The sequence below is a fragment of the Rhipicephalus microplus genome, chromosome 3 (genome assembly GCF_043290135.1).
Source record: "Rhipicephalus microplus isolate Deutch F79 chromosome 3, USDA_Rmic, whole genome shotgun sequence".
Taxonomy (NCBI): Eukaryota; Metazoa; Arthropoda; class Arachnida; order Ixodida; family Ixodidae; genus Rhipicephalus; species Rhipicephalus microplus.
Window position 1 is genome coordinate 222847635 of NC_134702.1, and position 26900 is coordinate 222874534.

Sequence of the window (26900 nt, forward strand, 5' to 3'; positions counted from 1 at the left end):
AACCTCATACACTGCTCGACGTTCTATCTAAGCCCTCTAAAGTGTTTGATTTTTCTACAAACAGCCGAAGGCCCTTAATTTAATCGTCCCGAATACGTTACCAGAATCACACCGAGTCGACACATCCCATTAGGCAGAAACCTTACCAAGTGGCACCATTGAAGCACAGGATCATCAACGAGCAAGTCCAAGAAAGGCTGGAAAAGGGAATAATACAGAAAACGGCAAGTCCGTTGGCTGCTCTCGTCATTCTAGTGAGGAAGAAGGATGGTACGTGGAGATTGTGCGTTGACTACCGCCGACTGAATTCTGTTACCAAGAAAGACATCTATCCACTGCCGCTCATCGATGACGCTCTAGACTGCCTGCATTCTGCGTCCTTCTTTCCATCTGTCGACCTGAGATCAGGTTACTGGCAAATTACGATGCACGCAGCTGACAAAAAAAAGACGGCATTCGTTACGACTGACAGACTCTACGAGTTCAACGTTATGCCATTCCGGTTATGTAATCCTCCTGCGACATTCGAAAGATTTATGGATTTTGCGTGGTTTAATATGGCATATATGCATGTGTTACTTTGATGATGTAACTTTTGGACGTACGTTTGAGGAGCACAACACTCGCCTAGACATCGTGCTTAGTGTGCATTGAAAAAGCTGGCCTCGTATTGAATTTTAAAAGTGCCACTTTGGCGAGCGACAGACATTGGTGTTAGGACATCTCGTCGACAAAGATGGCATTAGACCTGGCCCACAAAAGACAGCGGCCGTTGAATCGTTCGAGCGTTCTAAATCTGTGAAACAACTGCGTAGCTTCTTCGGGCTCTGCTCGTATTTCCGCCGGTTCGTACCCAAGTTTTCGGATGTCGTTCACCCCCTGACGAGCCTTCTACGCAAGAACAGCTCGTTTCAGTGGACCGCCGAGTGTGATGCCGCTTTTCACAAGCTGAAGTGTTTGTTAACTTCGCAGCCAATAGTTCGGCACTTCAATTCTTCGTCGCCCATGAAAATCCATACACGCGCAAGTGGCATCGGTATCGGTGCCGTTCTCGGTCAGCGTTCTGGCAAGAAGGAACACGTTGTGGCGTACGCAGGCGTTCTTTAAGCAAGCCTGAACGCAAACTACAGAGTGACCGAACAGGAATGCCTAGTGGTGTCTTTGCCGTGCAAAGGTTTCGCTCATACATCTATGGTCGCCCGTTCACTATCATCACAGATCACCATTCCCTGTGTTGGCTGGTCAACCTTCGTGACCCATCCGGCCACCTCGCACGATGGGTCATTCGTTTGCAAGAACATGTCTTCACCATTTCGTACAAGACTGGCCGTCTACACGCTGATGCGGAATGCCTCTCTAGAATGCCGCTACCATCGACAGATTGTGAAGCCGATAACTTTGACCACCTCATCGCTTCTCTGTCGTCTGGCTTTCCCGATGCCGTGACTTTCGCCCCTGAGCAGCGTAATGACCCAAGCTTGAAACCTCTTTTCCCTGGAGCAAGAAATTTATTAAGCGAAGGCCGACTATGTGTCCGAAATGGTCTTTTTTACCAGAGAAACTTGTACACGACTGGCGCCCGCTTTCTGATGGTTGTTACTGCGTCCCTTCAAACGTCCGTTCTGCGTCTCACGCATGGTTACCCCACCTCTGGCCATCTAGGCACCGCACGAACACTTAGTCGCACAAAAAAGCGGTTCTATTGGATGAAAATGAGCAAAACAATTAAGAACTACGTGGCCAGCTGTACGCATTGCCAGAGCCACAAGCGGCCCTCCTCGGGTCCAGTTGGTCATCTGCAACCTGTAAAGCCTCCCGGTCCCCCTTTTCAAAAGGTCGGCATTGATCCGATGGAACCATTTCCACGCTCTTCAAAAGGTAACCGGTGGATAATTGTATGCGCCGACTACCTGACGCGGTACTGCGAGACGGCTGCCTTATGCTCTGCCTCCGTAGTCCAAGTTTCGGAGTTCCTGTTGCATTCAGTCATCCTCCGACATGGACCTCCTCGCGTGATAATAAGTGACCGAGGACGACAATTTACCGCTGATATTGTCGAATCATTACTTTATTTGTAAGCCTCCAAGTTCCGACACTCAACTGCGTATCATCCACAAACTAGAAGCCTCACCCAGCGCACAAACCGAACGTTGATGAACATGTTGTCAATGTAAGTCGCCTCCGACCACAAAAACTGGGATGAAGTATTACCATTCGTCACGTACACCTTCAACACGTCGAAACACGAAACGACAGGCTACAGCCCTTTCTATCTGCTCTACGCTCGCTCACCTCGACATACGCTGGACACTATCTTTACTTTTGTAGTCCATGACAATTTAACAATTGCGGAAACTTTGTGTTATGCGTTAGAAATACTTTGTGTTATGTGTTTGTGTTATGTGTTAGAAAAAACAAGGGAAGCACGGGTCGGAGAAGGAAAACGACGTTGTCTCCACTGTGATCACCCTGAGTGGGTACGAGCCATGGTGGTGGAGATCATCATAATACTTTAATCGCGGACTCAGGTCCCATTAAAACCCCCATTAAGTTACCTTACCTCGTGTAACAATATGCATAGTAAAATTGTTGGCGTACTATAACTATACTTTTTGAGTGATAAGGCCAATAAGTTCGCAATTATAATTGCACAAAAAAACGTTGCTTTTCACATATCTCGGAGTAAATATGTTCGGCCGTATAACAATGCATTGTTGCCATTTTCTTATGGCTGAACGCTTGTTCAAATTTTCGTAAGTGTTTCTAAAACAACACAACAGTCCTTGTGAAATTTCTTAGAAACAGCTTAATTTTCAATACTCTTCTGGAAACCATGTAATCTGAAACTTTACTACTGTCATTTTCATCGTAATAAACATCAGTTTTTTGGTAAAAGGTAACGAATGCGTGTGGCGTCTCTTTCGTCTCCCAATTCTTCCTTTGTTTTGGTGTCAAAATACGGCAGCTGAAGCGACCATCTGTTCAGCATTACAAAAATGAAACCATCAGGCATCGGCATTCCGACGAACATTACCGTTAATTCAACGTCCTTAGGGGTGCAAGCGCCTTGGACTTAATGTTTCTGACAACGACGCCCCATGGCGCCACAAGCCACGTCGTTGAAAGCGACACAACGACAGAGGTACAATGAACGGACTTCAAAGAACGAAGCGCTCTGAAAACATAACGACGAAATTTATATCCGAGTCAAATTCATTGCTAGTAGCACAAACAGATGAAGCGATACTGAACGTGCTTTCAGCAAAACTTGGCGCCTTCTTTGCTGGCTACTATCAAGCCGCTTGTGCCCAGCGAAAAAAATGAGAACTACGCACGTACATTTGCGTAACATGAGTCGCAAGGCCCATCCGACAAGCCGAAGCACATTGAGCGAACGCCATTACAACATCGAAGGCGTCTCGAGCCCCTTGCGATGGTAGCCTCAGAGTCAATGGTTCATTGTTGAAGTTGCGGAAGCTCGAGCGGCCGCGATTAGAGGTATCACCATGGAGTGGCAGCCATTCTGGGAGCAGTTTCAGCAAGCCATACACGACAAAACGCTCATTCTGACGAAGAGAAGTTTTTGTATTTGCAGACGGTGCTATCAAAGAGGGTAGGAGTGGCGATATCCATTATACAGTTGACTACAGATAACTACTATATGTTCATTGAGCTTTCGAAGGAGCGTTTAAGAGTCACAGATGTGCTCATCCAGGAGCATCCTACGGAAATCTTTTACCTTCCAGCAGTATGAAGCGGACCCGAAATAGGAAAAATATATTGCCTCTATGACCACATGCAGCAGAATAGAGCCCTTTTCATGGCACTTGGGAGTTCAGCGAGGCACCTATGGAGCAATGCTGCCCGCCGCACTTCTGCGAATGCGGGAAGGTGAACTGGTTGCATATTATGACAAATATTGCGCTGCAGAGGAAAAAAGATGACAGCTTGTGCATTGCGAGTTTGCAGTAATTTCTAAAAAACGATGTGAATAGCCAGAGAAGCGCGCCGCTGGTTGAGCAAACATAAGCCAAAAGTAGTAGTACGAAACAGTGCATTGATAATGAAACGTCCAGAGCTCCAAGGGCGTCATCAGTTTCACTTTTAACGGCTAATGGATTTCAACAAAAACACACAGCTTATCCACGGAGTAAATGAGTGAATAATGATGAGTGGAGCGAAGCGTCCACTCATCCACCTGTTCGTGTGTCTGTCCGTCCGTGCAAGGCGTCCACGCGTCCGATTCTGTCCCAGGATGGAGACGGCGTGTGGGTAACACTGACGAGACGCGAGCCGACGAAGCTGAGTACAAGCGTTTTCGATGCGTCCACCACTGTGTTTCGTCCATTCCCAACCAACGATCCGCCACGTATAGTGACTATCCAGGAAATTGAGAGAGCCTCTCGTTCTACGCACGCGCGGCAGCCAATCGCAGAGCACCGGCACTTCAGTTAGTAGTGGCAGAGTAACCCCTTTCAAGAAATGCGACGAGAAATGGTCATCCATTTCTTTTTTTCTTCTTTTCTTTCTCGTCTCTTCTTCTCTCAGTTATGCGTGACCAGTGACAATGTTAGACTAAAAGAACCTTCGCCCCTAAAAGAGCATTGCGAGTTTCATGCAGCTAGGCTGTATGTGACAAAGGAATGTCAGATACACCTTTCTCTCGAAGAAAGAGAAAGGTTCTCCTGCAAGCTATGAGACGCTCCCACTGTTCTATCGAAAGGCACGCATCACGCGAATATTGCAACAAAAGAGTTATGTGTAAAATATGCAGTAAAAGGGGCCTTACTGAAATGTGCAATACCACGAAAAAGCACTCGTCTAACACAGTGACTGATTAGACCTATGCGACAGGCAGCAAAGATGACAACACGACAACTATATTGCTCCAAACAACCCAAATATGGGAAAAAGGTAATATTTATTTGATGGCGGAAGTCAGAGCATTTGTTAGAGAACTGTCATGGCAACTGAGTTTGGAAGTACCTGGCGAGGAACACAATACAATTTTTCCTTTCGAGGAGCAGACAGTGCCATTAAAAAGGTGCAGGCGAGACCGGCTCAGATTGAGGAGTCAGTATGACAGAAAATAGCACTGTCTCGAGGCCTTGCAGATACCCGAGATCTGTTCTTAGGAGCTTATGTGCTGAAGAGGGTAATAAAAGAGGTCAAATTGAAACTGGCTGATTTAGCTGACGTTACCTTGCCGCCCACATGATTAGAGCAAAATGGCATTATTACACTAGGTGGCGCTGACTACCATAAGAGTCTGAGATGAGATGGACATCATTTGAGAGCAGGGAAGCTAGCAGCAAGATAAAATTTGAGAAGCGATTGAGAGAAATGGGGGAGGAACGTTGGGCTAAGAAGGTATTCAGCTACTTGTACATGAAGAATGTCAATACAAAATGGAAAAAGCGAGCCAGAAAATTGACTGGTAAATACTTAGAAAACAGGAGGGGGCCAAACCTAAAACAATTATTGGTTAAGAAGAAGGTAAAGGAAGATGAGACCGATATGTGGAGAATTGGCATGATTAAGGAGTCCGCACTAGAAATCTATCGAACTTTTAAGCAGGAAATTGCCAAGGAAAGGAGCTATGATAACACTCGGGGTAGTTTTCTACTGTTTGAGGCTAGGACGTGCGTATTGCGAACCAAGACATATCGGTTCGAGTACGAAGGGGTCAACACGATATATAGTGCGTGTGGAGAGGAAGACGAAACTGCTGAACACTTGATAATGTTCTGTAAAGGGCTTCCATTTATAGTTCAGGATGATGGCGCAGTTTTTCAAAGCGCTGGGGTTCAGGGACAGGGAGGGCAAAATAGACTTTAAGCGGGTAGAATTAACAAAAAGGAGGTTATCTGATTGGTAGCTAAAGTCAAGGCACGAGTGAAAATTAAACCTTTCACTGCAAAGTACGAATACTCAACCTCACTATTTAAAGGAAACAAATCTAGTTTTTGCTTCATTAAATATTACGGCTTGGTGGCGCTAGCCACCGCCCGATCTAAATGGTACAGCCATATTCATCCATCCAACCATCCGTCTAGTGACCGACGATTTGCTCAAGCTTTAGGGTGGGCTAGTTTAAAATAAATCACACTACGGTTGGGCACTGCAGGACACACTGCCGTACCGCAACACCCGTGCAACGGTAGCTGTCCTTCGAGCCGTTGTAGCGTTAAACAAATGTGCATTCGCGACGCTGCTCGAATCATTCTGGAAGCTCGAAAGCATGGGTATTGTGCACCGAGTTTATCTTATCATCGATTGGTTGATAAGAGAGGTTTAACGTCTCAAAACCAGATTATGATTATGAGAGACGCCGTAGTGGAGGGCCCCGGAAATTTCGACCACCTGGTGTTTCTTAACATGCACACAAATCTGAGCACACGGGCCTACAACATTTTCGCCTCCGCCGGAAATGCAGCCACCACAGCCGAGATTCGAACCCGCGACCTGAGCTCACCTTATCAGGAGCACGGAGAAGTTCATTACCCTTTTTAGTCCCCCATTCAGTTCACCAATGGAAGATACGAAGCAATTCTTTTTTGGAACGCCATGGATTTTCGTCTTGCTGATAACGAGGGAGTACTGAAGAAACGTTTGGCCAGCCTCACACAAAAATTGTTTAATTATGACGGAATGCTAACGAATAACGACGAGATCGTACGTCAGTACCTTGAAAAAGGATTCGCTGGGCAGCTTTTGAAAAACGCAGTGAGCGTTGAAAACAGACTGTAATACATGCCACAACGAGCGGTGTTGGACCCGCCTAGCCTGTCAACTAGCATTAGAGGGAACTTCGATGCATCGTCGAGTGAAACCAGGTGCGTGTTCCTTAATGATGCACAGCACTCAAGACCAAACTTCGGCCCTCATACCCTAAACGTCATACTCTAATTCAGAACGCATGGGAATGGCTCAGTGAAGATATCGAAAAAAAGGTTTCGTACAAATATTTCTGAGAAATGAAGACAAAGACGTTGCAAGCTTCCTGTGGTATGGAGAACTACCCGCTAAGCAAATGTCGGACTTGCCACTCGAAGTCTGGAGGATGGCAGGCGTGTCTTTCGAGGCGACCAGTAGCCCATTTCCGCTTGCTACCATGATACTTTATTATCTTTGTGTGATGAAAACTGTTCAGGCCAAGCTCGAGAACTCGAGGAGAACTTCGTCGTCAACGACCCCATTTCAGGTCCGACATAGAAGAAGCAGCTAAATAGTTCTATCAAGAAGCACTGAACCTAATAAACGGGGTAAGCCTGTCACCTCGAAAGAGTAATTCAAGTTCTAATACGTCACACGAGCTATTAAAAATTAAGGAATAGGGTGTTCCACAAACACGGCGCAGTTCCCCGTGAGCAATACTACGCGTGTGTTAGGATTTGTATGGAGTAAGGAGGAAGGGCCCACATTGCTCATTCTATAAATCTTCTTTTAAATTTCCTAGACCGAAATTGCCACACCAAAATATTCATTCTTCAAGCATTAGTGCGAATTTTCAAATCTTGAGGTATGCTTTTTCCAGTCACTATGACTGCCAAATTGCTGTTCCGAAAAATTTCTGAACTAGGCCTTAGACGGGATGCATCGCTGACAAAAAAGGTGCATGCAGTGTGGACACGATGGCTCACTACACTGTATCATTTGATAGTGGTAACCGCCCTAAGTTGTTGTATGAGTGCAGAATATGACAAAATTGAAATTCGTATATTTACTGATGCAAGCCCCAAGGCATGTGGAGTGGTTGATTACTTAGAGGTTTATTGACTAGGCACTCACAATGCAAACTTATTCTTGTCGAAAGGGAGAATTTCTCTCTAAAAAAGCTTTCCCATCAAAGACTTTAATGAATGGGCATGCTAATGCGCGCCCTACTGTATAAATACCTGGCCCGATCATTTAGACTGCAAGTTGAAGAGCGGTTTCTGTTAACAAATTTAACCATCGCACTTCACAGGGTTCATCGCTCTGTGAGTCAGTGGAAACCCTTTCTGGCTAATCAAGGGAAGGAGATCCAATGGCTCAGATATCCAGACCAATAATACATATTCAAGGTGCCGAAGCTACAGCTCTCATCTTAAAGCAGCACTGACATAAAAATTTTTCATGCCAATATTTTTCGTCAGCTAGTAGCTATAGACCCCGCAGCAACAATTCGTGACATACAACGCGACTGAGAGAATAATAACTATCTCTTTTATTGATTTATAATATTGGGATCTAGCACTATTCAAATACGGCCAGCAATCCCGCCATTTTTAGCGCTGGGAGCACCAGCAGTGCTGCTACCTCGCGGTCACCTCCAGATCACGCCACAGATGACCACTTCTTCACAGAAAAGAGTGACGTCCGGCTCACCTGCTCCACAAAAATTTCGTGTGCTACACGGTCACATTCAGTCATGCCTTGTTACCTGCATTGCTGTCATCGCCGTACAAAGTGTGGACTCGATTTCAATACAATTGCGTGGAGCTTGGAACCCCCACGATTCGCGACGTCGCCAATTATTTTTGCTTCGATCGATCTTTTGCAGAACAGTGATTTTAAAATGAATGCCTTTCCAAGCAGCACTGCAGAGGTGCCTGAGGATGCACGCTTCAACCATGTTCGCTTCTGTGTCTCAGCTATTTTGGTGTGTTTGGGCGTGCGAAGCATTCAGGTATACGCAGAGGCGTCAATGCAATATAGTCATCGTGAATGAACATAGCGGAGAAATAGAATACGTTTCCTGTTTGTCAGGTTCTTTTTTGAGGCTCCAGATGGCCCCACCTATCCAGCTTCTCGCGGTTAACATGGCTACCACTTTTATGTGGACGCGAAGTCCACAGATGAACTAAAATGCAACGATACCTGCGTGTTACTTGCCAGAGATGATATCTGACTTCACGCTCTTCCACTTTCGATAGCTTGTGGTCATGCTAATGTGTAACACATACATGATATGAAAAGCCACACTGATTGCGCTTTTTTCCGTGCTTCGAACTAGACGACTGCAACTCACCTGCAACCCCTAACGATTCCTCGACATGCTGACCGACAAGCACAAATTAAATCATGCTCTTTTCTTTCTCCATTCTTCCAAAGGTCGTTATTTTCTTGATAATTTCACGAAATCATTCAAACCAATGCGACAAAGTTCAGACGTGACGAGCGAGTGTGTTTCACGAATCATTCAAACTGGGCAACAAAAATCAGACGTGACGAGTGAGTGAGTTTCTGTGCTTCGGTGCCTGTCCGCACCACGATAATAACACTCGGATCGTTCACGTCATCGCTACTAGGGCATCGTCACTCAGGATGTTATTTGTGGAATGTATCACCCCGAACACTAGTGTCAATGTCACAGGACAGTCTATATTCCGTTTTTTCTCCTTAGCTTTACTACGCTGTTTGACATCGAATCAAAATAACTTCCACGCGATGGATTCCGTTCAAATATGGCCAAAAATACCTATGCATAGCAAGCGATCGATTGGTGGGCACATCTTGATCTCGAAATTTGATGTCAGTGCTCCTTTAACACACAGTGTTAAACAACAGAGCATTTTCACTCGACTTGCGGCCGAGCGTTGCGGGCAGCGGAGAGGGTAAAAGAGAAGTGTGTTGTGAGGGAGCGGAGGAGCATCACCTGGTAGGTGCGTTGGCAGGAGCCATTAGTATTTAAAAATGTTCGACAACAGGTGCTACGTATGAGAGAGAGAATGAGGTCAACGCGCAGCGGTGGCTTGACCTACTTCACATCGTTCCGACAACTGTGGTGGTGGGAACGCAGTGTGGTGCTGAGGCATGGATACACGGACGGACACCATTACACAGGCTAGCCAGAAATATGCTTCCAATCTAATATTGTTTTCGTTAGGCTAATCACGGTAGTGGCTTAGCTATTCTTGATTCTGCAATACCTTATCGCAGATGCCTTGACCAGTAGTTTAGCACACCACTTTGTGAATCCCTGTGCATTAAAACTGGCAGTGATGCTTCATAATTTGCCAATAACTAACCACTACGTCACCATTATGCCACATTGGGGAGAACCCTGTTTGTCATATGCAGACTTAGCAAACCGCTTTGCGAATGTTCACTCATCGAAACTGACAGTGAGGATCTGCCAACGACTAACAGGTATGCCACCGTTATTTCACTTTAACGATAACCCTGCTCATCATATGAACATTCTATTCAAAAATTTCATCAAATTAGACAATTATTTTCAGAATACGTGGGTTGTTTTTAAGCTGCGGCTTTTCTCAAATAGTACGTACGGCCAACTGAATACGATTCGAATACATTGATTGGTCACATTTTCATCAGTTTGTTTACCGGCTAATAAACAGCTGAAGTGCTGGATTTTGCTAATATAAATCCTTATCTGGTAATTGTTTACTTGGGGGGTCAAAACAAATTCAACGTATAAAAAACAGCGGGTTCACTACGTTTCAATCTTAAAAGTTTGTAAACACAGGTGGTAAATTCAGTTGAAGCGAAGGTTACAGAAAACTAACACCGAAACTTCATTCAATTCTCTTTCACCTAAAACAAGGTACTCATTTAGTTCGTCTTCTTATCAAATTACAATCAAGCTTTGATTTGGTACACCAAGAAACCATTGGATAACTTAGGCACTAGTGCGTTCTATGATGAAGAAATAGAATCTTCGTAGGGAGGGTATAACAGAACTGCTCATACATTCTGCCAATATTCTGTTCAAATATACGCCAATACTCAGGGACATGCAGTGAAGTACACTAAATGGAAGTACTATCACATAAGATTAGGAATAATAATGGTAACACAAGGCATAAATGGCAAGTAACTAAAGAATTTATTTAAAAGTGAGCCTTAATCACACACACTACCATAGGTCTTTACAATAAAAGATACACGGAATCTGATTCCATAGCTGAAAAATTGAGCTCTCATTTCAGCTCCCCTGTAGGTACTGATAAAGTCACTTGGGGTACATAACAAGCACTGAAATCGAAGATTCCACAGGCCACTAACACGTCCCCTGAACCTATGTGCAGTAACCTCGTGAGGGAAACAAAAGGGCTGTTTAAGGCCTGAAGCTGGACACCGCAGCAACAGAGCCACCAAAGTGGGCTGAATAAAAGGCATCCATTTAAGAGGTGCCTCAGAACTGCCTTTCTATTACATCCACGCACAGTGCAGGAAAATGTTTCTATTTAGAGGTCACTCAGTTATCGCCATGTTCTAATATTGTAACGTATTGATAATTGTATAGCTCGCGAGCTTACCTCTGGTGCGTACTTCGAGACAAAATTCAAACAAGCATGGTACATTCCAGATGCTTTCTGCCACGACAGTTGATTGGACTCTGGTATATACGGAATGGTGAGACGTAATAGGGCGAAGAAGTGAATGGCGTCTTTAATCTGTAAAAAAATAGAGCACGTTTTAGGGTATATATGAAAGTTGCATAATTTGATTGATTGATATGTGGGTTTTACCATCCCAAAACCACCATATGATTATGAGGACGCCGTAGCGGAGGACTCCGGAAATTTCGACCACCTGGCGTTTTTTAACCTGCACCCAAATCTGAGCACCTGGGCCTATAACATTTCCGCCTCCATCAGAAATGCAGCCGTGGCAGCCGGTATACGAACCCGTGACCTGCGGGTCAGCAGCCGAGTACCTTAGCCACTAGACTACCACGGCGGGGCTAAAGTTGCATCACGTAAACTATGCTTGTCGTTCACCGAAAAAAGCGCAGACGTTTTCGAAATATGCTCTGTGAAGCATATGCACTCTTACACACATCAATCCGGCAAATATTGAGACTGAGTTTTGTAGGTTTACTGATTCTATGGGTGCTTAATTTCTTCAATGTGCCTTTTTACATGTTAATGTACCACCCTATGATATGTGGTGTTTAACGTCCTGAAACCACCATATGATTATGAGAGACGCCGTAGTGGAGGGCTCCGAAAATTTCGACCACCTGGGGTTCTTTAACGTGCACCCAAATCTGAGCACACAGGCCTACAACATTTTCGCCTCCATCGGAAATGCAGCCGCCACTGTCGGGATTCAATCTCATGACCTGCGGGTCAGCAGCCGAGTACATTAGCCACTAGACCACCGCGGCGGGGCAATGTAACACCCTAAATGCAATCTCCCCACTGCACAGGCTCTCATAAGGTCACCATTCGGGACCTTTCTCAGAGCGAATGACTCCACAGGAAGACGCCATTCCTGAAATAATTGGTCAGCTTTGAGGCTTATTTTGAAATTTAAGAACAATACGACGCCCGCCAATTCACATCAGGTCATGTGCTGTCTTGATACAGCCATGATGGCAGCGCAGTCTACTTTTTCTCGTGTGGCGAGGAGTACGAAAAGTGACCTTTTGGATAATGTTTCCACAATTCGACGGGTTGTTACGGAGTCTGTGCATGAGGTCACGTCAGCTGACATTCACGGAACTATTGAACCATTGAGATGGTGTTGTTCTCGGTGCATAGATGACCAAGCAACCATTTATTAAATGCAGAACATTTACCGCCCAGATCAAGAAATATGTTTTGATCAAATGCAGTCTTATTACTTTGCATAAACTTTCTGAATGTCATTTTTGTTAGGCCCAACAGCATTCCACAATCACGGTAGCAGTATTGAAAACATGTATCGGGGAGAGCTATTCCCGAAGCGTCATTTACGAAGACAAACGATTTCAGACTGAAAATTTTGCACGTGCGATAACAGAAAACTACTGTATATTTACTTTTTGCAGCTTAATAAACGTTTATTATTTGATGCTTATCAGTTTAACTTTTTTGTCACTATTTTCCTTCCTCAGCTGTCTTATTTCCTTTTTATTTTACTCTTCAACACCACGAGCTGCCGTTGCATAGGATGCTTCATTTTCATTTTTAGTATCATAAGCCCCGAATGATCCTCATTTTTCTCAATCCCAACCTCTGTGGTGTAGTGGCTATGGCGCTCGACTGCTGGCTCATAGTTCGCGGCATTAAATCTCAGCCGCAGGACCGAATTTCGGCCTGTTCACACAACACTGAAGCAGCATAAGAAGCTGTCGCAGCTGAGATTCGACACAAAAACGTAATCAGAACGCGAGATGACAAACTGGCGTCTTTTACGTTCTTACAGCTCTCGTCGATATCGGAGCCAACTAACCCGCCATCAGTAAGGCGCAAAACTGAAAAACTTTAGGGCTGATTGAAGAATCCTATGGATCAGTGCAGCTAAAGGCAACCAGCGGGAATCCGCACACTGCAGCGAGTGCCGACAGGAATCAGCATATCGAGAGTCTCCAATATTAAGCGAATTAATCCCGGAAACTTTGCAGCCCTGCAGTGATGTTTGAAAAAAGTCATCCTTGGAATGTACTTTCTGGGTCTCTGCGACGCAGACACCACTTTGAAATTCAAGTCGATAACTTTTGCCACATAAAACCACTACTGCCGCACACGCACCCAGGCAAGTATACCTGGAATGGGCTGAAAGACCATATAACCATTCCCTGTCGCTCCAGCGTCATGATTTCCGATGGCTCTCAATATATATGAAGAGAAATCGTGTTTCTTCATAAAGTCATAAAGAAAGAGTGTGTGGGAGGAAGCCCTAGTTTGAGGTTCCTAGGACGAATCCAGTGACGAGTCGAACCTATACTGTATCATAGCTCCGAGAATCTTGGGAGGTAGTTCGCGGAGAGAGCATCGTTCCACAGCTTCTCGTTACGTAAAGGTTGAAGGAAAGCATGTAAGAGAGAAAAAATGCTTGCAGTGCACTCAGTCGAGAGTTCGAATGAATTGGGCAAGTTTCCACAGCCGGGGCAACGAGCTGCATAGCATTGCGGGTAGAATTCATGAAGAGATTCCAGATTGGCGAAAGTTTTAGTCTGTAGCTGGCGTAACGCTACTGCCCCCTCTCACCAGACAATGGAAATAAACAAGCGCGCAGCGTCTTGTTGAAGCGACCAGCACTTATTGATTAAGCTTCAGATTTGCGCCAGTAGAGGAAAAGCTGAGATGCGAGGAGGGAAAGCAACAGTGATGCTTCCAAGGTTGAGCATTGAGTACAGGAATGTGAGCGAAAGGAAGACAATCACATGTATCGAATAAATTGCAGAAGCCAGGAACGCTTTCCCAATTGCTTATTCTACCAAACCTGCTTCAATGATTGTATCAAGGTTACCAAAAATTTTGTCATCAATCCGAGCCTTCTAAAAAATGAGCAAGACCTCATTGAAGCACATTTTTCTGAAACTCAAGGATTGCTTTTTGTTATCGTCAAGAATCAAACGGACTCTAGTCATATTACTTTGTATCATAAAAGAATGAACTGCCTGGCTAAACCGTCAGAGCCCTCATTGAGTTCAGACGCAAAAACCTGAAGTAATAAAAAAAAGTCGTCCAGTCATTGAAGAGTCCCTGGTAATTTCCCGGGGTGCTGGTGAAGACGGACGGAACCTTATGTTTCTGTGTTGACTATCATTGACTCAACAAAAGGACGAAGGGCGTGTATTCTCTACTATGAGTAGACAATAGGTGGGGTCTACTCTAATGCGCGAAGTACTTTTCATCAATGGCCTTAAGGTTTGGTACTGGAAGACCGAAGTTTATGAGAGAGATCGAGAAAAGACTGCCTTTGTAAAGCCAGACGGCCTGTTGCAGTTCACAATCATACCTTTTGTTTTTTGCTCAGCCCTCACGACATTCCAACCGATCGTGGGTACAGTAGATACCGGCTTCAAGTGGCACACTTGTATTATGTACGTGAACAACGTAGGTGTGTTTTCCTCAACCTTTGACGAACAACTCCGCACCCTGAAAGTGTACTTCAAGCAATCAAGAACATGAGGCCCACCCTGAAGCTAGAGAAGTGCCGCTTCAAGTACGACAAATGCTTGTTCTTGGGTCAAGTAATAAGCAAGGCTTGAGTACGCCCTTATCTGGAGAAAGCAGGTGCCGTGGCTCAATTCCCGCCACGCGATAACTGCAAGACAGCGCGTCAATTTTTCGGTCTTGTGCCGTCGATTGTGAAAACTTACCCCGCATCGACCAAACAGTTACCAGCTTTACTAGGAACAATATCTACAGGTTTTCCCACTCACTTTAATCCGAGTGCCAGCCTAAATAATCTACACGCCATTGAAATAATCTGAGCGCCCAGCTAGTTAATCCATGTACCAAACATTTATTCCAAGCGCCAACATATATAATCCAAGCGCCAACTCAATCAGGCCGCGTGCCATTGAGTTTAATTCAAGTGCCACCGTATTTAATACAATGGCCAATGACTCTAATTAAGGTGCCAGTCAGTTTGATCTATGGGCTAGAAACACACAGTTAACCATTATATATATAGTATAAATGTAAGAATAACGTAAACATGGCGTCACAGTAAGAACTTTTCTTTCGGCAACACACGGTAGCGCTTATGAAATGAAGTGCGCAGTGCGACTTCCCCTTAACATTTTGGTGTCATAGCTTCCAAATAAAAAAAAACAGTCTGCAGTAAATGCATTTATGGGTACTTAAAAGCTTTGCTCAAAGAGTCCATGTTAGTTTTTATTACATTGCTACTGCTTCATTCCGGTTAACCATCCACACCATCGCATATGCATAGATTCGTGTCGTCTGGCGAGTAGACGGCATTTGGCTACTTATGCGCTGAAGCTACCGCAGTCGTCTGCTCAGCCCAGGGAGAACAGTGACCGAGAGATGATATTCTTTTGTTCTTGAAATCAGAAATAACCACTTAAAAATACCAAACTTGCATTTATTCGGGTTCATGTGGAAATAAGTTGTTATAAAAGCGTCAAAGTAAATACTCTGGTTTTCATGTAACAAAGGACGCTTAGTGTAGCTGAAGCGTGTTTACTTGAAACGTGTGTTTTCATACGGGAACATATGCAGACGAAGAGAGAGCTTTGCTTGAAGTCATGGCGAGACGCAAATGAGGACCACACTTTAAGAGCCCCGACGAACCTCGTTGGAAAAACAGCAGAGTATCGGTGGTCGACAGGGCTAGGATTGTGCATGTTTACAGGCATGGCGGTGACTTAAAGCAACTGGCCGACGCTCTAGGCATCAACATTAAAACAGCAAGATTGATTGCCGCTACCGACAGAGAAACATAAAAGCATGGTGGGGTTTCAAAAAGGAAGTTTGGAGATGACGTCGTGAGTACTTTGAGACGAATTGTCGACGAAAGCTGTACATTTATATTGAAGCAAATAAAGGAGGCCCTGGAGAAAGAAATGCCAGGAGTAACAATCAGTGCAAGCACAGTTGACCGCTTGCTGAATTGCCCACTGCTATTCGATGAAGCTTGCGACGCAGAGACACACAGATCGCAACCGTGACAATATCAAGCACAGCCGCATGCTTTACGCCCAATGGCTGCAGTCTGATAGACCGCGTGTTTGCCGCTTCTATTTGAATGAGACTAACATCAATATCTTGTGTTCCAGGAACTTCGGCAGGGCAGCTAAAGGAGAACCAGCTGTGCACAGGACCACTACGACAAAGGGAGTGAACTTCAACAAAATAGCTTGCATATCCGCAAATGGAGTTATTCACTGGACTGTGGGGGACAAAGTTCACTGGGTTGTTTTAATGATTTCCTCAGTGATGTTTGAGCCCGCGTAGAATGTGATGAGCCAAATACCGAAGCTGTATTCCTTTTTCATAATGCACCTGCTCACGCTCGAGCAGAACCGGCGGCTTTGGCTAACTCCATGCACTCTATTAAGCGCCTGCCAGCGTACAGTCTCTTTTTTAACCCTATAGAAGAAGCCTTCTCGAAATTCAAGTCACACGTGAAGGCCTACCTGAGCGAACGCCGTAGTTTAGTTTTAGTGACACCGCAAAGCATGACGAAAAAGGGGCACATGCGCTCATTGCTGCTGGATGCGGCTCGCCACTCTATGCAACAAATACAGCGCGTGGACTGTGCGGCCTCTAATCGGCACAATTTTTTGTTTCGTGCCTGCCGCTTTGCGTGAAGATGACTTGTGAACATCCGTCTCCGAGCCCTATGAGACAGTTCTGTTTTAATAAATACGCTAACCTGTGACACACCAACACACACATTCACACACACACACACACACACACACACACATATATATAAATATATATATATATATATATGTATATATATATATATATATGTATATATATATATATATGTGTCTGTGTGTGTGTGTGTGTGTGTGTGTGCGTGTGTGTGTGTGTGTAGAGATAGAGAGGGGGGACAGAACAAATAATTTACTGATTACACTGAATCCGCAAGCTTCGAATGTGCGATGAGAAGCATAATGCCGCTCAAAAAAACACGCACACAAAAAAAAGAAGCTAGGCCCAAGGTCAGTTGCGTGTTACTATCATTTTGTTTTCTCTGTGTTCGTTTCATCGCATTCATCAAGTACGTCACAAAACCAACAAGCTGAACGAACAATCAGTGCCGTTCGTATCATTGGAGACATTTAACTTTGTTTGAATAAAAAGAAGTAAGAGCATACAATAATGTAAAATAAAACTTCTATTGCCTCATCAGGATGATCAGTTTACGTTTTATGTTCACTACAGGAAAAAAAACATATTGGAATTATCTCTAATTCACAGTGCGTGCTGCGCGACAGCTTCCTAACTTCTTGATAATAAAGCTGTGTTTTACCCATCACTGCCCGCGACCCTGCTTTTAGTCTCTTAGTATGCGTTCCGGAACTCCATTAAACATAGTGTGTCGTTCGCATTACATGACCTGTCCTGATCATGTAATGTTGTAGTGTGTACCAAAGCCAAGTATGAGCTTCAATGACGGATACTGAATTTCATTGCACTGTAAAATATTCAGTAATATATTCCTGCGTTTTTTTCGTTTTCAGTAAATTTATTTCACCTGGGCCAAGCCCTCATTATACAAACTTCCGCATAGCAAAGTATAAGCACTCCAAACATGGCTTAAGCGAACCACGGCAGTAATTTTTTTCAAGAATACTAACGGCGAATACAAATAATAATGATTGATTCTACCTTCCAACTATTGTCTTTTATACTGTAAGAACTGCATTTGAATTGCACTGCCGTTTTTACGCCCCGTATTCTGTTTTTTTGTGCGTGGAATAAACTGACTGGCACCTGAATTAAAGTCATTGGCAATTGAATTGAACATGGTGGCACTTGGATTAAACTCAATGGCACGCGGCCTGAGTGAGTTGGCGCTTGGATTAAATATGTTGGCGCTAAGACTAAATGTTTGGCACATGGAATAAATAGCTCAACATTCAGATTATTTCAATGGCATGCAGATTATTTAGGCTGGCACTTGGAATAAAGTGAGTGGGAAAACCTGTAGTTTAAGTGTGAAAAGCCGCAGGAGGAGTATTTTCAAGAACTAAAGTGACGCCTACAGACACCATTGTTGCTTGCAAATTTCGACAAATACGCCGACACAAAAGTACGCACCAACACAACCAGGGTAGGGCTCCGTGCCGTTCTTGTGCAAAGAACTGATGAGTTGGAAAGGATGATTGGTTTTACAAGGCGGTCATTATCGAAAAAAAGCAAACTATTCGACACTAAAAAAAGAGTCTCTCACGATATGGGCTCCGTCAAAATTCGCCCCTACGTCTCCGGCAGAGCTTTCATTGTTGCAAAGTTGTGACAGATCTCCACGCCTTGTGTTGGCTAGCAAGCTTGAAAGGCCCTTCGATTCCGCTCGTAAGGAAGAAACCGAAACATCAATAATTCGACGTACCGTCGCGTACATTTTCGGGGAGGAAAACACTCCAGCGCCGATTATCTGTCACCACACGTAGATGCACTGCTGCACCATCACGAGCATATGACTGCTTCTTGGGAACCGTAAGCGCGGACGACTTTGCTGAACGGCAGCGAGCAGACCCAGAAAGTAGGGGTCTTATGGAATATCGTGAGCGTAGCACCGATGTTATACTTATTGTATTTATGGGAGCACTAGTGTCGTTTATCTTGTGAAACAACGTCTTTCAATTCTAGAACTTCTCGGAATTTCTAGATCGGAAATTTTTGAGACTCAGCGTGATGACTCTACTACAGGACACCTGAATATTTCCTGCACACTCGCCAGAACACAAAAACATTACTACTAGCCACGCCTTACGGCCGAAGCTAGCCGTTACGTAAAAGCTTGGCAAGATTGTCAGCGACGAAAGACAACGCCAACTACGCTAGACGTACTTCTACGGCTCGTAGTTCCGATTCGACGACCGTTTCAGCAATTCGCGATGGATTTTGAGGGGCCCTCGCCAACCTCTGTTCGTGTACCAAATAGATCATTGTATCTACCGACTACCGCACCCGCTACATCTTGACAAAGGCCTTACCCAAAAGCAGTGCGTGTGACGCAGCGAAATTTTATTGAAAAGATCGTCGCGTACCACAGTGCACGAAAGTCCTCGTCATGGACGCAGGTACGCAATGCACTGCTAGCATAATTCAGGAGAAATTGGCATACACCAGCCAAGCCACCGCCGGATGACTGCATACCACCTACAGAATACAAGCCTCACCTGAACAAGACCATCGCCGATATGCTGGCCACGTCGACGTCAAGCAGACGATACATGAAGGAAGACAAAGAGATTGGGGGAGTTGATGATGTTTGATGATGAAAATAATACAGTGCTTGACTTATATGAGGCGTTTGACGTCTCAAAACCGTCATATGATTTTGAGGGATGCCGTAGTGGAGAGTTCCAGAAATAAAACAGTGCTTAAACATATGACACAGGAAAGAAAGGGGACTGGTTCATCGCAAAACTTGTACGTTTTTCAGAAGCAAGCACACACGCTCATTGTGAAAGTGATGTCACCCGAAGATAAACCTGTCAATCGTAAAGGCACAGCCTCGTAAGCTTTCTAATCACTTCTATTTGAAAAGCCCATTTCTTTGATGACAACGCCAAGAATGCTTGAATAAAGAAATAACTCGCTTTTCAATTTATGTGGAAAGCCTCAGCCACTTCACTTGTGACGCGTCATTATGAACGAACAGCTAGGACATCCGTGTCAACATTGAACAGCACACACCCATACTCAAAAGAATGCTTGGTTGAGTTCGTCGATTTCTTTTCTACTGAATTTCTGTTCATGACGCCTCAAAGTCATGCAACGGCCTATTTACCCTATATATGTACAGTTGTCAGCATCTTTAACTCAAACTCTCTGACGCGCGGTCTTGTATCGCATGGACTGAGGCTAGCACCGCCAAGCGTTGAAACTGATATGGTTGCTGCAGTTGCGATAGATGGAGCGCGCGTCGCTTTCACTAGTGAAATTGTTTCCCGTCTGCCTGACCGGCGGTTCGAATGCGCCCACTTTGCATCACGTTTTGGCTAAGTTATCACGCACGCCCATGGAATTGTTGTCATACATTTATCTTTACATTGAACAATTGCGTGCCACAGCTTACGCACCTTTTCAGATTGAATTTTCAGCTTATGCTTCGATGAATTCTCATGTATGTAAAAAGTAGAGCAAACGCACTTTCATGGCGTTTGTGGAGTTGATTTGATTGATTGATAAGTGGGATTTAATGCCTCAAAACCGTCATATTATTATGAGAGACGCCATATTGGGGGGCTACGAAAATGTTGTCAACCTGGGGTTTTTTTTAGCGAGCACTGAAATTTGTTTGTAGCAGTTGCACAATAAATGAATCTTAATTTCAGCAGCATGGTTCATGTTCAGATGCAATATTGTTGAGATAGCGTGATTCAAACTTTACTCACCACTTAGAGTGTGCCTTCCTGCTGGGTTCATGCTGCACGGAATATGTCGTGTGCGAGTTGAATGCTTGTGCGTGTTCCCAGAAAGAAAGACGCGTGGATACGACGCAAACAAAGCAATTTTCGTGCATTGTTATTGCATAAAATTTTAAATTTTCGTCTTCACTTATAATCTATTCGTAGTAGTGGGACATTAAACGCAACATATTGTTGTCTGCACAAATATTGCACACCAAGAACACATACGTGCAGCGTGAACCGAACAGGAAGGCACAACCTAAATTGTGAAAGCAGCTGAATCGACGCTGTCTGGAAATCGCTGAATCGAACATGAACAACGCAACAGCACTGCAAATGTTTTGCGCAACTTTTACAAATGCCATGAAGATGCGCTTACTCTTCTTTTTACACTTGTGATTTCTTTTGAGCATCAGATGGGAATTTAAACTCGAAAGTTGCGTAAGCTGTCGCACGGAATGAACACCATGGGCACGCGCTATAACGTAGCCGCGACGGAAACGTGGCGAAAAAGGGATGCGAAGTGAGTGCATTGGACTCACCGGTCAGGCAGTGGAGAGACAGTAATTTACTAGTAAAACCAACGCGCGCTCCTTGTATCGTCAAGTGCAGCAAACCTATCAGTTTCCACGCTTGGATGTGTCGACCTCTGTTCAAGCACGCTGAAGCCACGCGTCGGAGAGTTCGCGTTAAAGGTGCTAACGGCTGGACGTACACACTAAACAAAAATGACCTGAAATAACCTCAAAAACTGGGTAAACCATTTGTCCTCTAGCGCACTACCTTTCCTGGGTTTTTTTTACCACCTACTACCAAGGTAAAAATTTACTCTCGTGCTAACTGAGTTTTTGAACGTAGGGAGAGTAGTAAATATTTACCCCGCTGAGGTTTTCAGCGAGTATAGAGAGAGTAAATTTTTACTACCTTCACAAGGTTTTTAGGTGATTACTGGAAGTTATTTCTGGTGGTAAAAAATAAAAATTGACGGGTGCATTCGGCCAGAGACGACGAATTTATTGATTAACAGAACTGATTGAATTTATTGAACGGCAGAATCGGTGACACGTAGATTCACATACAGACAAACACGCACACACAACAAATGCAGAATAATACGCCACTAGAACAGACTGCACGCGTTGCTCGACTATATATATATGTATACACTTCGACAATCCGGTATATATATAGGCACGACTTTTTGACCGGCCAAGTAGTACCGGTAGGAGAGCTCTTTTTTTCCATCGATTAACAACAACGCTTGAAGGTGCAAGCGTAAGCTTCAGGTGGGCTGCAGGGCACCAAATGTCACACCGACCTTTTATTATAAATCAACACGATCTCACCTTTTTGATTATCCAATAATTGCTTGGCACACCGGGCTCTTTGCCCCACGCGTGTTAGCACTGCTGATCCACAAGTCCATAAAATATACCTAAGTACACACAAACCATGGTAGCTCAATGATTTTAATTGAGCGACGGTGCACAAACACAGTAGCAGCACGTATTCATCACAACGGGCGTAGAGGAGTGGTGCACGCCTGCACACAAGCTTCTTACCGACGGCGTTCTAGGCCTTTTCGAGGAGCACGGCTATCCAATGAAACACAGCTGGCGATCACAGAACACATATCCTGTGCGAATTTCATCGTCATTTCAGACACAAATGAACGCGTGACCGCTATCTTGCGGAGACGGGGCGGTGTATGCATACTTCCAACGAAAGACCACTATCCGGGCAGGTCCGGGTTTTCTTCGTGCTCACCGGCCGCCGTTTGTTGGTTCCGTCTGCCTCTTATCGGCTTCGTGCTTCATGTTTGAGAACAGTTGGTGCATGAGGTGGGCAATTCGGGCAGCACTTTACTCGTGCAGACATCGCCTACTGTGGAACAAAATATATGCGATGCTTCTTTCACCTGCCCCGGCGACACACTCCCACTGGTCACTGGTGGCCGCGGCTCGGTGCCGACGACAGAGTGAAGCATTTTGCTTATTGCTTCTTCAGCAACCAAGCACGGACGACGACACCAGATTGATTTTGTTACCACTGGCAGATCTGGAGATATCCGCGAACTGGAGATATTCGCGACGTGCAGGTTCGGAGGCGCTCGGAAGAGCACGGTCGCTCGATGATGTAGGAAACACGTGAGATCCATCAGCCCAACCAGACACACAGATACCGAGCTTCTTGCACTGTCTGTCTCCAAAGCCACCGCCGAGCAAAAGCAACAATTTGCGAAAATATGCAGGACAACTTTCCACAGCAGGTTTTCTTTCTTTTTTTTCTCTCTTTTGAGAGCCCCCCCCCCCCCCTCCGTCTTTTTCTTTTTTTTTCTTTCAAAGAATGCTGTTCTCGCTTGTTGTGCTTATGCTGCCCCCAGTTCCAGTAAAAGTGCACTGACTCGAAGTCAGTCCAGAGGCACGGTGATGCAAAAAAAAACAAACAAACAAAAACATCTGTGGGCTTCGCGTACCTTCAGTATTCACTGAGAGCGTCACAAGGGGGGTATGGGGCAAAAGCCGCCGAAGCAGCTGCACCTTGCAGTCACGTGGTAATAAACTCTGAAACGCAGGTTAAAAATCACGTGATAGAAAACTCCCTAAGTGGTAAAACTGGATTTTGACATCCTTTTACTACTTGCCTGAGAGGTGGTGGTAAAACTATGTCATGTACCATCTTTTACTCCTACGCGAGGTAGTAATTTTAAACGCGAGGGAGTTTTCAGAGGTCATGAGCCGGAAAAACCCCAAACTCGGATAGTTTTTGCTTACAGTGTACGGCTGCAGAATAGCGTCGTATGGTACACGAATGCAATTTTACATGGGACGAGCTTCGTTTCATGTTTCTTGTGGAACTCTGTAATTCTTTCTAATGTCTCTAGCTTCCTTTCAACTGCGCATCTTACCTTACCCACCTTATTGGAAGCAGAGAACAGTACAATAAAGCAATAGCTGGGCCCTATTTTCCGAAATTAGTGGCACAGAGAATGCACGTAAAGCATTACCACTACCTTTTGGTTTTCATCATCCGTGTTGCTGGGTTGTTCTATGTCGCATTTTGATGGTTGCCATGTTCTCAGTAACCTATTTGCACATTCTACAAGTATGAAGTCCTTGAACCGACCGTGGACAACATCAACATTGCCGCCTACCTACAGCGTGCCAAAGACGGCCAACAGCCCGCCCGGCGACGCATCAAGCATCAGCAGGTGACTGACAGCCACTGCTGCAATCTTCGGCGACAGTTCGTGGAATACCAGCCACGCGAGCACGTTTTAGGGTCAACGCCAATACAATGAAAAACTTCTTTCACGAAACTTTGTGCCATACAAAGTGATTCGTCGCCTGGTGCACAGGACTAAAGAATTTTCCCACACGTCAATACAAACTATCAGAGGCCGCGTACGTGGCCCTAAGTCATGACTGTCGTGTGCTTAGGCTGCTCTAGGTGCATCAGAGAACTTGTGAAGTAATATTTTTATTTTATTGTTGAAACCTACTGCTTTTGTTCGTTGATTATTCTACTTTGTCTCGTATTCATTGTTTTTTCATCTTCTCCTGAGGCATCAGGACGATGCCTTTGCAGAGGGGGGCAAAGGCGCACACCTTTCTCATTTTTTCATTCGCCCCATTATACGTGTAAGTGCTGCCCTGCGTAAACCAAGCCAATAGACTAAGTGCCATCGAGATATTGTTACTACTTTCCGACGTGAATAGACACACCATCAGAACATAACAGAATTTTAGGGAACTTACGCGGCCGCTCACAATAATGAGCGATAGTTCTACAGCACCTACATTATTCCAACGCGCTACACCACTGGTACGTTGATTGGCGCAACGGATGCACTGTCCAGGGCTGTCTTGTGTCACTGAGAATTGCTGTTTTCTCGCATACTGTTTATTGGCCGCAAGTTCGGCCAAATGGACAGTTTAATGTTCGCCCAAGGTATATGTAAAATAGTAGCGTAGCTTCCATAGAAGCCCGAGTACCCAGTAGTTGGCGGCTCGTTGCCACCGTCGCCATTTACGTATGGAGTGTAATATAATAGCCAACAAAAATATATAACGTCAGAAACAGAATTAGTACAAAGTTTTACCGAAATTAACACGGAAAGCTTCACCGATGAAACTGTGACACCACAGTTCACGAGAAAACTAGAATATAGTTCGAAAACTTACGTTGCGCAATCGTGGAGAACTACTGCAGCGAGACAACAGCCTCGGGAAAGTCGCTTTCGTAACCGTGGAGTACTGTGTGTGGTCACTTAGCATGTTCAGATTACGCCAGCGAAGAACACATAGGGAATTAAATAAGCTATGGAAGGTACGCACAAAACTATCGAGCAGAAATCAGTGGTGCCTCGTTGACCCGGCAATGCGCTGAACTAAACACAAGGCCCGGCAGCAGATGCCCTAGACACGCCCCCATTTATGGCATTCAACAAAAAAATGAGGCAATCAACCGTGTGATTTAAATGGTTGATTGCCTGTCACGCTTCAAACGTCCGCGGGCGTTGATTACGGGGACAATACGTTTCCGACACTTTTCGTTCTATGCTTCGCGGCTTATGTAATTTGACCACGCAATTGGCACATTCCAAAGGGGGTCTTGATAAAGTTGAGAAAGATTTTGAGTTTTGCCAAGCTCGGCGATCCTGAATACCACCTCAGCGGACGAGCACAGTGAAATAAATTCTGAAGCACTAAGACGACGGGCATGTGGGGCGGATTGTAGCGCGTCCTACGTATTAATGATACACATGTTTGATGCGCACAGCAGGTTAGCGTCGTCCATTCAGATGTACTAGCTTCTATTTCTGTGTTCTTCGCCTTTCGACACAGTTAACGCATGTTTGCACAACAAATGTTGAATAACATTTAACGCTTTTTCTGCCACGTTGTTGAATATCGTAACTGTGCAGTCTACTACGCAATCCGCTCAAACATATTGCTGCGAAGCCCGTTACAGCTTCTTATCCAGGAACACGAGTGCGCCTCAAAATATGATGCTCGGTAAAAAATGGCGGCACAACAAGTATTCACAGGTTTATTTTTTTATGCAATAAAGAATAAATAGTGGCAGCTGTCCTTCTTACATTATCGAATTCGCTGTGGCTTCTGAAAGAGTTGCAGACAAACTTGTAGAAGTCGTTGCATGGGTCCACGTTGTAGTCGAGTTTTTGTCGTAGTCGCTGTCCCAAGGATCTGCAGGAACATGTGGAGCATTTGTGTACGACTGGCAAAGGTGACGGAACTTCGTGCCGATCTTGTGGTGGTTGAAGCATTTTTTCCTTGCAACCCAGGCTCTTTCAAAGGCTGCGTTACAGAAAGTTTCGGAACAAAGAGGGACGGTATTGTGTCCACCTGGTTGTGAAAACAGGAAGCAACAGAGCATTAGAATCAGATATCTCTCGATGTACTTATTAAGTGGGAGACTACTTCGGCTGGAAACAAAATTCCGAATATATATAGCTATCTATCTGAAGGACATTAACACAATTGTTACTGGGTTGTCATCTCTTAACAAAGATAACCCCAATCACGAGTTCCCTGTTGATAAACGTATATGCGAGGTAGCTTTTCGAACGAAGAGTATTGGTAATTTCCATCATTATCGAACTCTTTGGTGTACGAACGATCACTTTGACGGGAGCTATTTAGGTGTCATGCTGCCCCCACTGTGCACACACTTGCTTCCTTTCTGTGCAAAAAGCAGTGTCCCCCCCGCCCCCCCCCCCCAAAAAAGTACATTTCCCCTAAGAGTATAAAATGTGAGATACTTTGGGTCTATGAGCACCAGTTATGACCCGAAAGAAGAAAATATGTGCATTATAACCTATAGAAAATTAAATAAACGCGTTGCAGGATCCGGTTGACGATACAGTGACCTGACAGAAAATTAACTAGAAGATAGATGGATAGATAGATAGATAGATAGATAGATAGATAGATAGATAGATAGATAGATAGATAGATAGATCGATAGATAGATATGAAGTAGGAATTGTGTAGTCATCACGCCCCCTTAGCTCAAATATATGAGCTCCGGCATTGCATTAATAACTTTACTGTGGAAGGAAATCATTACTCAGGCCAGCGTTTTC

At 44.7% G+C, this 26900-nt stretch overlaps 1 protein-coding gene across 3 annotated transcripts in view; it reads right to left on the reverse strand.

The window, feature by feature from the left end:
• Window positions 1-25274, reverse strand: part of LOC142803512 (neprilysin-1-like) — a 71645-nt gene extending 46371 nt beyond the window's left edge. Inside the window, exons 1-2 of one of the 3 annotated variants that reach the window (XR_012894149.1) lie at window positions 24976-25273; window positions 11268-11405 (exon numbers count right to left, since the gene is read on the reverse strand). Coding sequence is in view for 2 of the 3 variants with exons in the window: in XM_075888637.1 (XP_075744752.1) it covers window positions 11268-11405; window positions 24976-25068 (231 nt within the window). In the remaining variant the exon portion in view is untranslated. Of the gene's footprint in view, window positions 1-11267; window positions 11406-24975 lie in introns of all 3 variants that reach the window. The other 2 variants (XM_075888637.1, XM_075888638.1) reach the window with 2 other exon arrangements.
• Between the last annotated feature and the right edge of the window lie 1626 nt (window positions 25275-26900).